At 41.4% G+C, this 16466-nt stretch overlaps 1 protein-coding gene across 3 annotated transcripts in view; it reads right to left on the bottom strand.

The window, feature by feature from the left end:
• Window positions 1–15989, bottom strand: part of PDE5A (phosphodiesterase 5A) — a 151686-nt gene extending 135697 nt beyond the window's left edge. Inside the window, exon 1 of one of the 3 annotated variants that reach the window (XM_070371936.1) lies at window positions 15538–15989. In XM_070371936.1, coding sequence (XP_070228037.1) covers window positions 15538–15659 — 122 coding nt within the window. In that variant the 5' untranslated portion in view covers window positions 15660–15989. Of the gene's footprint in view, window positions 1–14107; window positions 14268–14977; window positions 15136–15537 lie in introns of those variants that run through there. The other 2 variants (XM_070371938.1, XM_070371937.1) reach the window with 2 other exon arrangements.
• Window positions 15990–16466: the final 477 nt, after the last annotated feature.

Here is a 16466-nt window from a genome sequence, read left to right as displayed (position 1 = left end):
CCATCCAGACCACAAAAGGACGGCGCACTAAATCTCTGATGCAAAAACACTGTGTCAAGGGGCTCAGAACAAAAACTCTGAAGGACAGTGTCCTTAAAATAATCTGACTGAGTCTCATGCCTGTTTCTCTGAAAACAGGTCAGGGTCTATAAACCTAGAATGATGCACTGAAAAGAATGCACAGTAAATGTGTTCAAGATGAGAGTAATTCTCAGGGTTGCACTGCTGTTGTTGTTCACTCACTAAGTTCAGGACTGACTCTCTGCAACCCCGTGCACTGCAGCACACCAGGCTCCTCTGTCCTCCCTATCCCTGAATTTGCTCAAATTCACATCCATTGAGTTGGTGGTGCCATCTAATCATCTCAGCCTCTGCTGCCCCCTTCTCCTCCTGTTCTCAATCTTTCCAGCATCAGGGTCTTTTTCAATGAGTCAGCTCTTCGCATCAGGTGGCCAAGGTACTGGAGCTTCAACTTCAGCAGTATCCCTTCCGATGAATATTCAGGGTTGATTTCCTAACAGTTGATTAGTTTGATCTTCCTGCAGTTTGGGAGACTCTAAAAAGTCTTCTCAGCACACAATTCAAAAACATCAATTCTTTAGAGCTCAACCTTTTTTACGGTCCAACTCTCGCATCTGTACACGACTACTGGAAAAACCATAGCTTTGACTACATGGACTTTTGTCTCTGCTTTTTAATATGCCATCTAGGTTCAAAGGAGCAAGTGTCTTTTAATTTCATGGCTGCAGTCACTGTCCACTGTGATTTTGCTAGACTTTGCAAATAAAAATACTGGATACCAATTAAAGCTGAGTTTCAGATAAATAATGAATACAGTTTTAATATAAACAGTATCTAAAATTCAAATTATACTTAATTTATTTCAAATGACCATACTAGTCATTTGATATTCTGTTTTTCCCAACTGAAATTGTTGGCAGATAGACATCAAAGAAAAGGTAGGTCTGTGTAGCACATCAATGAGCTCTGTGCTATCAAATAACTAACTGTATCATTGAAAGAGCACAAAGGAGCCTGTGTATTATGGTAACTGAACTTTCAAAAGCTCTTAGATTAATAATTTGTGGCATAAAATTCTTCCTTACATCAAGCCTTTTCATTTTACTGTCCAAATCATACCATATATTTAGTAGAGGAAAAAAAAAAAAACTGCAATCTACTTATATAAGGGAGGCTGACACATTGCTAAAAATTCTTGGGAAGCACTGAAAGGCTATGTTTTTAGTCATAAATCCCAAATTCCAATCTATACTTTAGCATTTGTACCAATGGGATTTGTAACCAATAGTAAACAATTTTCTTTTTTGAGTTTCAATTTCATCCTGTATCCAGTAGGGGAAATACTGCCTGTTCTAACTTCTTCCTGACCTGCAAGGTGGTGACTATCTTCAGTTGAGTATAGAGTCAAGAATACTAAACTGGCCATCAGGAGATAATTCTACTGAACAATCACGACTTCTCTGGAGTTCATTTTCTCCTGAACACAAGTTCTTCATTGTAAAAATGGGCAGCTCTCTGAATGGGTCAGGAAGACTCCCACAAGTGCTAACATTATCAGCAGACCAATAGGTGGTGATTCTTATTAGGTCAGTCAACTCTCGTCATCTCCTTTTGCCCCTCAGCTTCTTCTCTTTCTTCTTCTTTCACTCATCTCATGGGGCTGAAGTTCAAGTCAAATTAGAAAATGCACATGGAAGCATTTCAAAATCTCTTCCACCTACTTAAGATGCTGCCATCTCCTAGACCCTTTCCAGTGGAGCCGCAGAGCTGGCATAAAGGCCAATGGTGTTTATTTCCTCATGACGTTCAACCAAGAGACTCAGAGAAAGTAAGGGGGAAGAACGGTCATGTTCCTGGTGGCACAGGCCCACAGGCTGAGTGGGTCTGAAATGATTTGGAAACAGCCTGTCTACACACACCCTGACCATCTAGGTCCTTGTCCAAAGAAGATACTGCAGATTGTTATTTATTATAGAATCCCACTAAGCTTCCCCCTAAAAAGATGAGTTACATCATAACTCTACCTAAAATTACATCCTAGCTGTCTGAGCAAAAAGAACGAAATGGATGCAAATTCCACAAAGGTATTTTACCCTCTGCTGGAGGGTCTAATAACTTAGAAACCCTACTTTCATGTATAAGCAACTCTTTGTTAACTGCCCTGCAAACAAAAACAGAACAACCATCTTGAAATCTTTGAGCTGATTTAACTTTTACAGGCTGTTAATGAAAGACAACAGGCCCTGGATGCTAGAAATAAAGCCAGTCAAAGGAAATGCAATAAAAGTTAATGCCAAGAATTTATAATCAATGACAAGATCCTGATGTTTAACATCCCATCCAAATCATTCCTTCTCTCCTCACCAAAACCTGTTTTATTATCCTCTAGTGAGTTATTTCCTTCCATCTTTTATTACACAAAACATTTCTTACCTCATAAATGAATTATATTATATGCCTCTTTTAAAATGGGTAAACATTCAGTTTTGTTCTTAAACTTTTACAATATGTCTTACAATAACTGGAGAAATCCTGCATGCGAGCTAACTCACTTCAGTCATGTCCGATTCTTTGGGATCCCATGGATTGTAGCCTGCCAGGCTCCTCGGTCCATGGAATTCTCCAGGCAAGAATACCGGAGTGGGTTACCATTTCCTTCTCCAGGGCATCTTCCTGACCCAGGGATCGAACCTGTGTCTCCTGCATTGGCAGGCAGGTTCTTTACCACTAGCACCACCAGGGAAGTGAGATGCAGAAACCCTGGAGGGTCCCAAAATCAGCGCTGGGAATTATTCCTCTCGGGTAACATAAATGTGAAAACCATTTGTCATTTCAAACTTGAAACACAAGTTTGCACAGATGCTGCTCACGGCTCACCAAGGGACCCTTTCCCACAAGGCAGGTAAAGAGCAAGTAAAGAAGTGAAGAACCTCAAAAGAGCAAGTAAAGAACCCCCCAAATTGATATTAATTAGATGGCAGGAAATGAAGCCAACTGGAAGCTGATAAAAACCTGCTATGAGTTATCATAAATGTGACTTAGATTTTAAATCTCAAATCTTTTAAAACAATGAATCCAACCAGAAGTTTACTACCTTAATATTCTACTTTACTGAAGACCCTAGCAGCTCAAGAGTCTTGCCCATGCAATGATGATGTAATATAAAAATCAGTGTCAGGAGGAATAATCTTTAGCATATTTTAACCTCATGAGGCTTCCTTAGAGTGTTAATAGCACTGCATCCTTCAAGACAATGTGTCAGTGTGGGTGGAGCGCTCAACAAAACTGAGTTTATGTCTCAAAAGGCCAGGCAGCCAGGCTCCAGCAGCTGCTGCAGGAAAAGGCTGAGCACTGGCATTTCCAGTGTCAGGCACTTGGGGTCTTTAATAATATACAGAGGAATGGAATGAATACATTCACTTGTGAATGATCAAAAAACAAACCAGAAGGAAATCTGTGGGGCAGAAAGTCTAGGTGAATTGTCTTTTTTTTTTTTTTTAATCATTGTAATAAAGAGTTTATCTCATCAAAATTACGCACGTGGCAGAAATAAAGTGCTATTTCATACTGCACATCCCATGTGTTCATATTTTTAAAGAAGATGAAAATTATTCTTAAAATTAGAGTCAAGGTAATGATTAAATTTAATGGTAGCAAGCTAATAATATCTGTTTTTACTGGATATTTAAATAGCTTTAAGTTTTGTATATCACCTATACTTCATCTCACACTTTTCAAAAAATTTTTAAATTGATTAGTAATATTCACTAAAAACCCTGGAGGAGGAAATGGCAACCCACTTCAGTATTTTTGCCTGGGAAATCCCATGGACAGAGGATTCTGGTGGGCTGCAGTCCATGGGGTCGCAGAGAGTCAGACACGGCTGAGCACACAGGCACATTCATTTAAAAAAAAACCAGAAAGTCACTATATGATGGCACATACTCTGTTAAGGATGAAAACTTTCCCCTTTTGCAATTTCTCATTTTCACTCAATATTACTACCTATCACAGAAAGGAAAACGACAGTTTATAATTATTATAACTAATATAATTTTCCATTAATCTAATTAGATCAGTTTTTTCCAAATGCCTATAATCTAGAAGTCTTAAATAGGATATGCAAAACACTGCATAGTGAAATACAAGCTCTCTCATGGCATTGCAAATATGATTAGCAAAAGGGACACACACACACAAAGTAGCTCCATCCAATAATAACTTTACTTTCTACCAAAGTTGAACTGCTCACTCAGGTTACAAAACGAATCTGAAAAAGACAGGAATACCTTCAAATACATATTCAGTATTCCAGATGCTTTGAAAGGGAAAAATAATTAAAATACCTTGCCTAGGTTTTAAAGAAAATTTCTTGGCATCAAGAAAAGGAAACAATTTACAAAGCAGTGTAAAATTCTAATGTAAACATAATAATTCTCATGAGCTAAAAATATAATTAGATGAAACCTACTTGTAGAGCAACTAGCTTAATGTGTTTTGTACTCTTGCCTAAAATAATGTACCAGAGGATAAAAATTCTTTGAAAATATACTGCACGTAGTGTATCCATAGCCTAATACTAAGAATATAATTGTTAACAGTCTAATACCTACATTTTCAGCCATTCTATTTTAAGATATCACTAGAGAGTTCCCACTTTTTATGCTTTAAAATCATATATGGAAACAAAACCGACTTGGGCAAGGTCTCTAGGCAGCTCATTTAGTGACGTGCTTGCACATTAGAGGCACCAGCAGGAACCTCAGCCTCTTCCTGAGTTAAATTTCTCATGATATTAAATCTCTGAGTCTTTCCTTTGTTTCCATTAATACTGACACTGAACTTCAGTAGAGAATGAAGGGCCCCAGGTGGGACAGACTTAGGCTTCAACTGGAGTCGCTTCTAAGATTTATGCTGTCTATAAAATGAAGATAAGGGTATTAATCCTCATAGGCTTCTTAAGAAAATTAAGAAAAATGACACCTATAAAGTGATTGCACAGAGTCTGGTACTAAAGGTTTAAAATATTACAGTTACTGTTTTTAAGTTAATCAAACATTAACTGGAGGATATTTTCAAAGGCAATTAAATTTTTTATAAAAATAAAAAGAATGTATTCATGGATTTTTACAGAATAACTAGATGTTAGCCATTTGTTTTCCAAGCTCCTAGTTTAAAAGCACTAATTTCTCTACAAAAACACTTGTGCAAAACAAAAAAGGTGTTCTAATGTCTGTAGTTTCTCAAATTAGAATTGAAAAAACATGGACTCCTTAGACCAATAACTACTTATGTATGACATAATTTTCTAAATAATACATAAAGAATAAGAGCTGATCATTTAGCTGAGAAAAATCACTGTGAGAGCATAATTTTTTTTTCTATTACTACTCAGAACTTAATCGCTAAAAAATAAGTTATAGAATTTGGAGGATGATGTGGTTTCTAAATACCAAAGATATAATAAAACTGTTTAACAATTGTGATAAAATATACAACTAACTGCCTATGGTAAAAACCTTAACAATATTTCATAAAAACCATAATTTTAAACTGGGAATGGTTTCAATACTTGATAAAAACAATGCTTTAACATTTGCTACAGGAGATTTAGGGATTAAAGTCGGTCCGTTTTAGTTCCTACCCAAGGGGGCTTACTTGGGGGAATTCTGTAAGTAGGTTGATACTTGAGCCTCATGGATGTTACCCTCGTGTGGTATAACATTTGGGGAGATTTGCAGGGCGCCTCAAATAAAACAGAACAAAAAGCTGCAGGCCCTGAATGATCCATAAAACACAATGCAGGGACACGTTTTTAAGGCCACTGTTAAAACATCACCCCTTTCTCTTTCTTTCCAGTGCTTTTTCCATCTTCATGTGAATATCAAAAAGAGTACTAATTTCCTGTCAAAGGATGGTTGATAACATATGGAAATGGGCTAAAATCATCTGTAGGAAAAACACACAATAACTCACATAAAATAGAACAGATATTTCTCCTGCTCCTGGACCCTAATTTTACAGTCTCAGTCGCCATGTTTGGACACTTTGACCCAGATCCACCACTCTTACTTGGAAAATACTTAAAGAAGGAAACTTCAAATTTGAGAAATTGACACTCTGCTCTTCTGGTGAGAATCAAGAATGCTTAGAGATGGAAGAGAATTTTAAACTCATTTATAAATCTCTCTGCCTTGATTTCTCACCACTCCCATCTCACATAAAGCCAAGGTCTATTAACCTGGGCCAGTTACCAAGCTGGGGACACAGACGGGAGGTCTGAACTCTCATTCCGATTCCTTTCCAGTACCTTACACAGTCTTCAGAAGGTTCTGTTCAAACCATTAATAAAAATTCACTTTAAAAATGAGGACACAAAGTCTATTAAATCCCTATTCTGTTGTTCTAATTTCCATGTATCAGAATAGGGGGATGACTCCCCAAACTTGCAATTATAATTAAACCACTGATGATTTCCAACATAAAATAAATTGTAACCTACTGAAAATCACTCTAAAAAAAAGATTTTAAAATATGCATTATTTCCTTTAAATTTCTTAAGAACACCAGAAGTAATGTTATTATTAATATTTTACAGAGAAAGCAAATAAAGTACCTAAAGGTCATACTCTTAAGAAAGATGTAGTTTGGGAGTTGAAGCTTAAATCTGTCCTAGCTGGGGCCTTCAACCATCGTAAACTGAAATAAATTTTAAAGGGCTCAGAACAGTGGTTCCCAACCAAGTACTGGTGCCAGACTTTGGGGGGCATTTGGAAATGTGTGTCAAAACAATCGGGGTGTTCCTGACATTTAGTGGCTGAGCCCAGGGATGTTAAACATCCTGCAAGATGCTGAGCAGCTTCTCACAACAAAATGTATCACTACCAAAGGCCAAACAGCGTTCCCTTTAAGAAGCAATGGTTTATTGTAACGGAAAAGAATCTGAAAAAAGAACATATATATAAAATATACATACTATACATATATATAAAACTGATACATATATAACTGAATCACTTTGCTGTAAACCTGAAACTCACACAATATTCCTAAATCAACTATACTTCAATTAAAAAAGAAGAAAAAAAGCAAGGGTTAATAAGAATAAAAGATTACCATACTATAACAGGGTATTCAATGAAACAGGAGAGATCTGAGACACCTCCAAGTGATTTCTACAATAACCTCTACTCTGATGTTACACTGAGTAATTCCCTTGCTTCTGGCATGGATTACAAACAAATGCTGCCTAAAGTTATTTAACATTCCCAAGTCTTCTCCAGCTATGAAAACATCTCAGAAGCTTACTGGGACCAAATATAAATCAAATGCATAACCATTTCATATGGTTTTACATTCAAATTTGACCAAGAGTTGGAAGAGACATGATTTGCAATTTTCCATGCATTCATAATCACATGTATGAAAAATGTTCCTTAAAGAAGTATCTATTTACATTTAAAAGAAAATCTAATAACCAAAATCTATGCTGTAAATATGTAAGTCAATTTGTTTTGCAGCTTAGACATGGAGAAAAGATTAGACTAGATTGGCATGTCTCAATCTGAAGTATGAGAAGCCCTCAGAGTCTGAGGCAAGTATGTTTTGAAGATCTGTAGTAGGTTCAGATGGTAAAGAACCAGCTTGCAATGCAGGAGACCTGTGTTCATTCCCTGTGTTGGGAAGATCCCCAGGAGGAGGGCACAGCAATCTACTCCAGTATTCTTGCCTGGAGAATCCCATGGACAGAGAAGCCTGGTGGGCTACAGTCCACGGGGTCACAGAGAGCTGGACACAACTGAGTGACTAACACGCACACACACAGGGTTTCAATGGAAATGCTGCAATTCTGTTTTCACACTCATGACAATACCAACAACAAAGACAGACAAAGACGTATACTTTAAATTACTGGGATGACTACCTTATAACCAACTACCATCCTGCAATTTTAGGAGTCAAGTTATATTTGTGTTTACAGTCACACTGCAGCCCAGTGGTTCTGGGATAACGAGAAAATAAAAGAGGTAGATTTAATATGCAAATATGCTTTCAAGCCAAGTAAAACCCAAAGCTGGTGTACTGTGCTATAGGACTAAAAGTTTCATGACTGTTCAGAGAGACCCAGTGGGAAAAATGAAACATCACAGGCAACTGTAGTAAAGGCAAGATGGCCTCAGCAGATCCCAGCATTATATTGCAATTAGGGCCACATTCACTCCGCAAGGATGATTTAATGAGTGTTGTCAATTTGCATTTGGCTAGAGTTTTATCATTTTATTCATAATCAACTTACACATTTATTTTGGTATTGCAGTTGCACAAATGCTATAGCTATGATTAAATTATACCTACTCTTAAGAATTCCACATTTAACTAGCATTAAAATAAGAGAAAGTCAATACTAGGTACAGCAGATAGCTGGCACTTCTGGGTGCACTCACATCACTTTCGTTTGGGAACTTCTCCTCCCCCACTGACACATCACACTATGGGTCACTGCCCCAACGAAGTAAGGAGACAAACCTATTCTTCCAGAAATAAAGGTTGGTCCAGAGCAGGCAAATTATGCAAGTAAGGCCAAAATAATTCTGAGAGGACTGACATGGATAAGAAGGTATTTCTCAAACATCAAAAGTTTAAGACCCACATAAACTTGCCAAGAAAAATGTTCCAGCACATGAAGAAAGCCTGCTGGAGACTAAAATCAATATAGCATAGCATCAAAAGGATGGCTGGACAAATGGATGGATGGTGGGATGAATGGATGGTGAGATGGATGGAGGGAAGAAAGAGGGAAAGACAGATTGATTAGATATTTATACAGGCCAAAAAGAAAAAAAAATACTGACATGATGATGTCATTACACTGAATTTCACATCCAAACCAATCCCCAAGAATGTCAATTTTGTATGAGTTCAACATGAATTTCTGTCATTTGTGACCGAAAGTTTTTTAACTAAAATAATGGAGGTCAATAAGAATGTCTTTCTTTAACAGGGGAAGGTTACTTAAATTTGAGAAACACTGAATTACATGATCTCCAGCTCTATAAAGTTCAAAGATCCTGTGTGTGTTTTAAATATTTCACCAGCTTAAAAAAAAAATTAGGATCTTTTCTTATAACCTCAGCACGCTTATGCAACAGAAAGTAGAAGTGATTACTTTTTTCATGATTATTACCAGTGATATTATATCAGATAGGAGACTCTTCTCTCTCAAGTTTAGATGTAATAAAATTAGTCCGAAAAGACAGTGTGAAAAAAGTTAATCTTACTTTATGATTCAGAATCAAGGAAACAGTTTCAAAGAACACAGAAGCTAACAATGGCACCTAAGACTTTAAAAAGCAAGTTCACTACAAACTACAAGTGGGGCATATATATACACACATATACACACACACATCCATATATATATTGAGTTGGAAAAGTTTGCTTTTTTCCATAACATCTTTGGGAAAAAACAAAGGAAACTTCCTGTCCTACCAATAAAAGGCTTTTAGAAGCTTTTAAGAATATTTATCAGAATGATTCTTATAAACTTAACACTCAGTTTGCTTTACCTACCTGATATTTAGTTGGCAATACATATAAATTCCTGCCAGTTAGAGAAAATGAATAAAGCACTTACACCATGAAAAAAAAAAAGATTCAAAATAAAATGAGAATACCAAGTCAGTAAGTAAGATTACAGAGCTAAGTATCAAGTGAATGACTCATACGGAAAAGTTTCTTCAGTTTTTATTCTTAGGTTGTAATTCACAGGTACTTTTTTTTTTTTTTTTTTTTAACTGAACCTGATTTAACAGATATTTCCAAGGCCACATCAATCAGCCACATCAATTGGTCAACTAAATCTGTATCTGTCCAGCTAAACTAATCTCATAGGAAGTCCTGCATAGTCAGTAGCTACTCTGCATTCAAAATTCAGTCATTTTTCAACCCTTCACTATCAATCAACTCAGTGATTTATTTAATTACTCTGCTGCTGCTGCTGCTGCTAAGTCGCTTCAGTCGTGTCCGACCCTGTGCGACCCCATAGACGGCAGCCCACCAGGCTCCCCCGTCCCTGGGATTCTCCAGGCAAGAACACTGGAGTGGGTTGCCATTTCCTTCTCCAATGCATGAAAGTGAAAAGTGAAAGTGAAGTCGCTCAGTCCTGTCTGACTCTTAGCGACCCCATGGACTGCAGCCCACCAGGCCCCTCCATCCATGGGATTTTCCAGGCAAGAGTACTGGAGTGGGGTGCCATTGCCTTCTCCGCAGTCCTTACCAAAGGCTTTTATCCTAAGAAGAGCCTTTATCCTACACTTAGCCCTGAAAACAAAGAAAGAAAACAACTCAATACAACAGTTACAGGTTTACCAAACTGTTAGTTTGAAAAATATTTGGGGGACAAACTAATAAACACCAAGCAGTTTTCCCCAGCCATGTTAAGTAGGAAAGAACTTTCTCCCAACCATTATTAAAATGTATTATGAAGTTCAAGCAGTTTAAAGTTAAATCATGTCTTCAAATCTAGAGGAAGCGAAGCATCTTGGTAAGACATACTCTCTGTAATCAGCTAAGGGTGAAGGTACAAACTCTACCCATAAAACTTGAAAACACCTTCAAATATTTTTAAAGAAATGATATCAGAGACAAGACTCAAGTCACTGCTTCAGGTGGAACTATCTAAATAGGAGATTCTGTTGCACGACATAATCAAAACGCTAAAAGTTGTTCATCTTCAGGGACTGAAGATGACTTCATGAAAATATTAGCAATTTCTATAGATCTTTAGATCACAAAGATAAGTCCTTTAGGACTTCCCTGGTGGCTCAGACAGTAAAGCGTCTGTCTACAATGCGGGAGACCGGGGTTTGATCCCTGGGTCAGGAAGATCCCCTGGAGAAGGAAATGGCAATCCACTCCAGTACTACTGCCTGGAAAATCCCATGGACAGAGGAGCCTGATAGGTTACAGTCCATGGGATCACAAAGAGTCGGACCTCACTGAGGGACTTCATTTTCACTTTAGATCACAAACTGAAAAAAAAGTTAATGAAATGCATTACAAGCCTAAGTATTATATTAATATTAAACAAATATATTTATTTTGAGATATTTATGACTAACTGCCACTGCATTGGGTTCTACCACAGTTTTAGGAATCATGATCTTGTACTGGGGGCTTTAAAAATGGAACTAAATAGAAAACCTTGAGAACATTAGTGACAGAACAGCGATGAGAAGCATCATTTCAGGGGCTCCTGCGGATTCTTCCAGATTCAATCACATCCAAATTCAATCCACATGAGAACTTTTAGGGCACTAAAAAGTGCCTTAGAGCTGGCTATAAGGACCCTGGTTATAAGCAATACAAGGATAAAAGGACATTATCACACCAGAATTACCATAATAAAAATATTAGAAATAATATCAAAGCCCGACTAAGTCAATACCCACAGGATTTTATTGTCTTCAACCTTAATGATTACTTAACAAAATGTTTAACAAAATGTTTGTCTGAAAATTGTGAAAAGGTTATATTCCTATATGATACAGAAATAATCATTTTAAAGAGTGAATAGCAATATTTATTTTACACCCATCATCTGACTTTAAGAAAAATATTTTGCCAATAATAATTACAGTTTCAAGAGATGAAAAAATAATATTAAAAACAAACAAGAAAGAATCCTGAACAGTGAACCTGGAACACCAACTAATTCACCACAGCTTTGCAGCGTTAAATAAAAAGTCTATCATAGAAAACTGTATGGGAGCGTAAAACTGCTGTTTCTGGACTTTGATCCAAGAAGTCATAAAAAGTTACCCTCATTTAATATCTCCTCTTTCCAGTATGTGCCAAATATTCTGCTTTTGTCTAGTACAAAACAAAGCACTAAAAAGTCAATCATATTACCTCCTCAATACTAAATAACATAAAACCCTGCCCACAATCATGGAGGCAGTAAGTAACTATTGAAAGGTAAATTATTCTAATATGCTGTCAAGAATAACAACAGCTGTTAAAGTGGCATTAGCACCAGAAAGGCTTCATCTGCAAAGGCGGGAGCACATAAGCCCTTAATGAACATGGTATCTCAAACCTGTAGGACTGCAAAGTTTTCTACAACAGCAAGGGTGGGAGTTTTCCATAGGTTTTAGTTTCTAGTCGCAAACTAATTTTTATGCCAATAGATTATGTGATGAATTATTCAACTGACGCTCTCAAATTCACTTAACCAGGTTTTGATTGCTAAAAACCATTTATTTGTGTGCTGCACGCTCTGGCTTTTAAGGAGGTGTTTAGCTCTGTATTGAAAGATATTATGGAAAACAATGTAATATAGCAGCAATAATTGCTTTCCAGGTCAATCAAAATTCACAGGTGTTTAAACGAGAGTTTAGGAGTGCCAGAACCTTCCTTCTATTCAATGACTACTATTGGGTGCAGACCATTCAGTCTGGGAAGAGAACAGAGACGCATACATAAATGTCAAACAATTAAATCAAATAAGGAGGAAATAGTTCTACCAATAAGCCTGTCTACAGATGCAGATAGCCAATCTAAGTAAATCCAAATTTATTTTAAATAAATAAACACGCAAACTGCCCCTACAGAACTATTCTATTTCACAAGTTTCCTGAATTACAACAGTATTCATTTTATACATACAAAATTTGAGAAAGGAGGGGAGCAAAGTAACACGAGCTTCTTGTTACACACACACACACACACAACTTAGCTGTACAGTTAGTGTCTGCAGTAAGATTTTACCACAACCGTGTGAATCACACAGTGTTCAGCAGGTTGGCATTTTTATGTCCACCCTCTCATTCTTAAAATTTTAAGTCTCCAGTTAACGCTATCAAATATAAGCCCAAACTGGAATATTGTTTCTAGAAAAAATTATGGCTACACACAAGACTCAGATTATATTCTTCACACTGACAACTTCCAGCACTTTGTAATTCCTAAAACTGAGGGCCTGCACTATTCTTGAATATCTTCACTTTCGTTTTCCAACTTCTACTCAACATAAACTCTTCTCTCAAGATTATACACACACACACACACACACACACACACACACACACATCACAGAAAGTGTTCAGCCTACTCTCAACATCAACTGTAATATAAAAACTCCAGATGATCTAAATTTTACGCTAAGAAGTGTAATTTTGAGAATTGAGATTTTAATCCTATGCTACTTCGGAGAAAAAAAAATGTGAAAAGAAATGTAACTTAATTCATTTATTAGGAAAAAAATATTACTCTTCAAGTTTTGGCAGATTCTCAAAGTGAAGTGTTCTTATGTATGAGTTAAAAGCTACCGCCAAACACCCCAAAGTTTGTGTTTTTAAAGGGAGAGGAGAGAAAACAAAGAAAAGGATATCAACGCTGATTTTTAAATAAATAATTTCGTTCGTTCTTAATAATATGCCTAAGGCACATCTCTAAAGAACATCCTCCTACACACTTAAAAGATCAGCCCAGTTCTCCTGCCCAGTCTCTTATGCGCTGTAATTCATTAAGGGTGGAAGTGTGCAAACAGTGAAAGGAATCCGGGGACAGACGGCCTCGGAGGAGGCGACCTCTAGAAACTGTTGGCCTCCAGCAATGGATCATTCCAGGCCTAGAGGGGCTTGGTGCTCACCCCAAACGCGCAGAAAAGTGCCCTTCGGAAAGAAACCACTTTTATTCAGGGTTTATCCTCTGGTCACCCCAGATTAAATATTGTGATAGAAGACGAAAGCGACGGAGAAGAGGATTTTAAAAGGAAGGCGGAATAATTAAACAGAAGAGATAAGGTTTGTCCCCAAACCTTCACCTCTGTGAAAAACCCCCGAAGTCATCAAACCGATAGCAACCCTGAACGTTCGCTGGGAGAAACGGGAGTTAAAAAGACTCAACTAAGATTTCAAAAATATTACATCTGCAGGAATGTAAAGGAAGACAAAACTGTCAAAGAACGCGTTTTCAATAAAGCATCTCCCAGCCAGTGTGACCCGGGTGCCACCACCCAGCACAGCACCCGGCCCCACCCCGCCCCCCGGGAAAAGTGGGAAAGACGGGGGCAGTGCTGAAGTACCTTGTTTTGTCTCCAAAAGGCAACATAGCAAACGTGGGAAGTTGGAGGTGCACACCAGGCGGCCTCGGCGGACCCTGGACTGCAGGAGGCGTCGGGGGCGACGACTCGCCCAGGTGAGGCGAGTCGCTCGAAGCCGGCTTCCCTACGGTCCCCGCCGTCGCGCCGCCGCCCGCCGCCGCCCGCTCGCCCCGCGCCGCGCCGCCCCCTGGCGGGGAGCGCCAGGCCGGACCGCGGCCGTGCGCCGGCGGGTGGGAGCCCGGCGGCCAGCCCCGGCCGGCTCCTCCACCATTACCGCCCCGCGCGCGCCTCCCTCCCGCCCGAGGCGGCCAGCTCCTGCTGCCCGAAGGCCGCTGCCCCGAGCCGGCGACGGCGAAGTCCGGGCCCCTTCCCCAAAGGAGTGCGCCTGGGAGTCAGCCCGCGTCCGCGCGCAGCAGCCTCGCCCTCGCTGCGGCTTCGCATCAACTCTCCGGCTTCCGGGCACCCGCCCGCCTCCCACTCTTCGTTCCACCCTCCTAGCCCCTCGGCTTCAGCCTGGATGCCTCTCCAATGCTCCCGCGGGCGTTTCCCACGCGCGCCTCGACTGTCCGCTGCGCAGCCTCCTCCCCAAGCACAGGCTCCCTCCTTCCCACCCTCCGCAGCAGCCGGCCCGGCGCTTGGCTCCGGACCAGGAAGACTGGCCTCCGGGGTGGCCTCGGGCCGCGCGGGACCTGCCACCCCCCGGGGTCAGCTCTCCGCCGTCCTTTGTGTGCGCGCCGCCAGCCCCTCCGCGGAGCGCCTTCCACGCCACCGCCTTGCGCGCAGACGCGAAGGAAAGGAAGAGCGCGGGACAACCAGGGGACTGGAAGCGGGGCAAAAGACGAAAGCACTCACTCTGGGAAGGTTCCGGCATGGTGCTGCCTTTGGGCTGCTTCTCGGTCTCGCCACTACCCCGGCTTCCCCGCCCCGCCAGGGCCGGGGCAAAGGGGGACGGGGGAGGAGCGGAGCCACGGGGACCGCGTTGGAAATGGTGCTTCCGGAGCTGCAGGGAAGGGGGTCAAAAACTGTTTTGGTTTCGCTAAGGAGATTTAGGGGAACCAGGAGGCTAGAGAAAGGCCCGTGAGAGCAAATATATGGAAATAATCTTGCTCCCAGGGAGTACCAGGGCTGCCGGCGTGTGGAGGGGGTGGGGGTGGGGGTTCGGCACATACATTTTTGGATTTGAACTTTTGTGAGCAAGTTGGATCGGATCCGACGCTTGGGTTTTTCGACTGTACTCGCCTTAAAAGTCGAGGTCTCTACACCGTAAGATCATAGCCCAACTTCAAAAGCAAAGGGCCTGAGAGTGGAGACTGTTTAATGCTTAAAGAAGGGGAAAATTCAATAGAGGAGAGAGAGAAACCCCAGGTCACGCTCCATGCCCCGGCCGGGTCTTCCGTGGCTCCTCTTCTTACCTGGTGCCTTTCCTAACAAAGTAAGAGAAGGTAAAGTCCCAGTGATCGTCCAGCCACGCTTCGACCGAGTCCTGGTCCCATTGCTGTTGCGGCCGCGCGGAGCCGGGGCCGGCCCTCTCCATGATCAGCGCGGCGTGTCTCTGCGGTCAGCTGGTGCTGGTTTTCCACTCCAGCTGGGGTCCCTCCCTCGGAGGAGCAGAACTCGCCTCGAGACCCTCCCCCTTCGCCCTGCTTCAGTCGGGCCGGCTTTCGGCGGAGCTGCTCAGTCGCCGGGCCAGCCTCCTGCCGCGCCCCGCCTCTCCAGGTCCTCACCGTTTCCAGGTGCGGCGGGCGGGGGGTGGGGGTGCCGCAGCCCCGCGCCTTCCCCGGGGTCTGTCTGAGACTGGCTCTGGAAGTCTCTCTAGTCTCTAGATTCCGGGGCGGCCGGGGCGGCGACTGGCGAGCTCTCCGGAAGCCTAGTGGCCAGGACTAGAAAGGAGGCCGGGCGGCCGCTGGGGTGCGCTGCATGCCAAGCCGGCTCCGGAGGAGCGCGCAAAGGTGACGGTGGATGTGTTCGCTGAGCGTCCCTCTCTAGGCAAGGGAAGGTCACGCTGTGGAGACCCAGCCCAAACCCAGAGAGCTGTAGCTGGGGAAATTTTCGCCCGAAAATGAGAGGTGCTGGTAGCCGGTAGCTGGTAGCGCTCTTCTCTCCGGGCCTGGGAGAACAATGAGTGTCCTGCCTCACTTTCCGCCAGATCAGCGCGTGGGTCTGGGAGGAGCTGGGACCCACCTCCCACGAAGCCCTGACGGCGCAACGGCTCAGGGCGCCCCAGCCAAGGACCACATCTGGGGTGACGAGATCCGGGACGTGAGTCACCAAAATAGATTGAACAGTCCTGGTGGGTAACTTCTAACAGAGCCATTCCTGTGATTAACGTTAATAACCATAG

The sequence above is a fragment of the Bos mutus genome, chromosome 6 (assembly GCF_027580195.1).
Source record: "Bos mutus isolate GX-2022 chromosome 6, NWIPB_WYAK_1.1, whole genome shotgun sequence".
Lineage (NCBI taxonomy): Eukaryota > Metazoa > Chordata > Mammalia > Artiodactyla > Bovidae > Bos > Bos mutus.
This window is presented reverse-complemented; position numbering and strand designations above follow the sequence as displayed.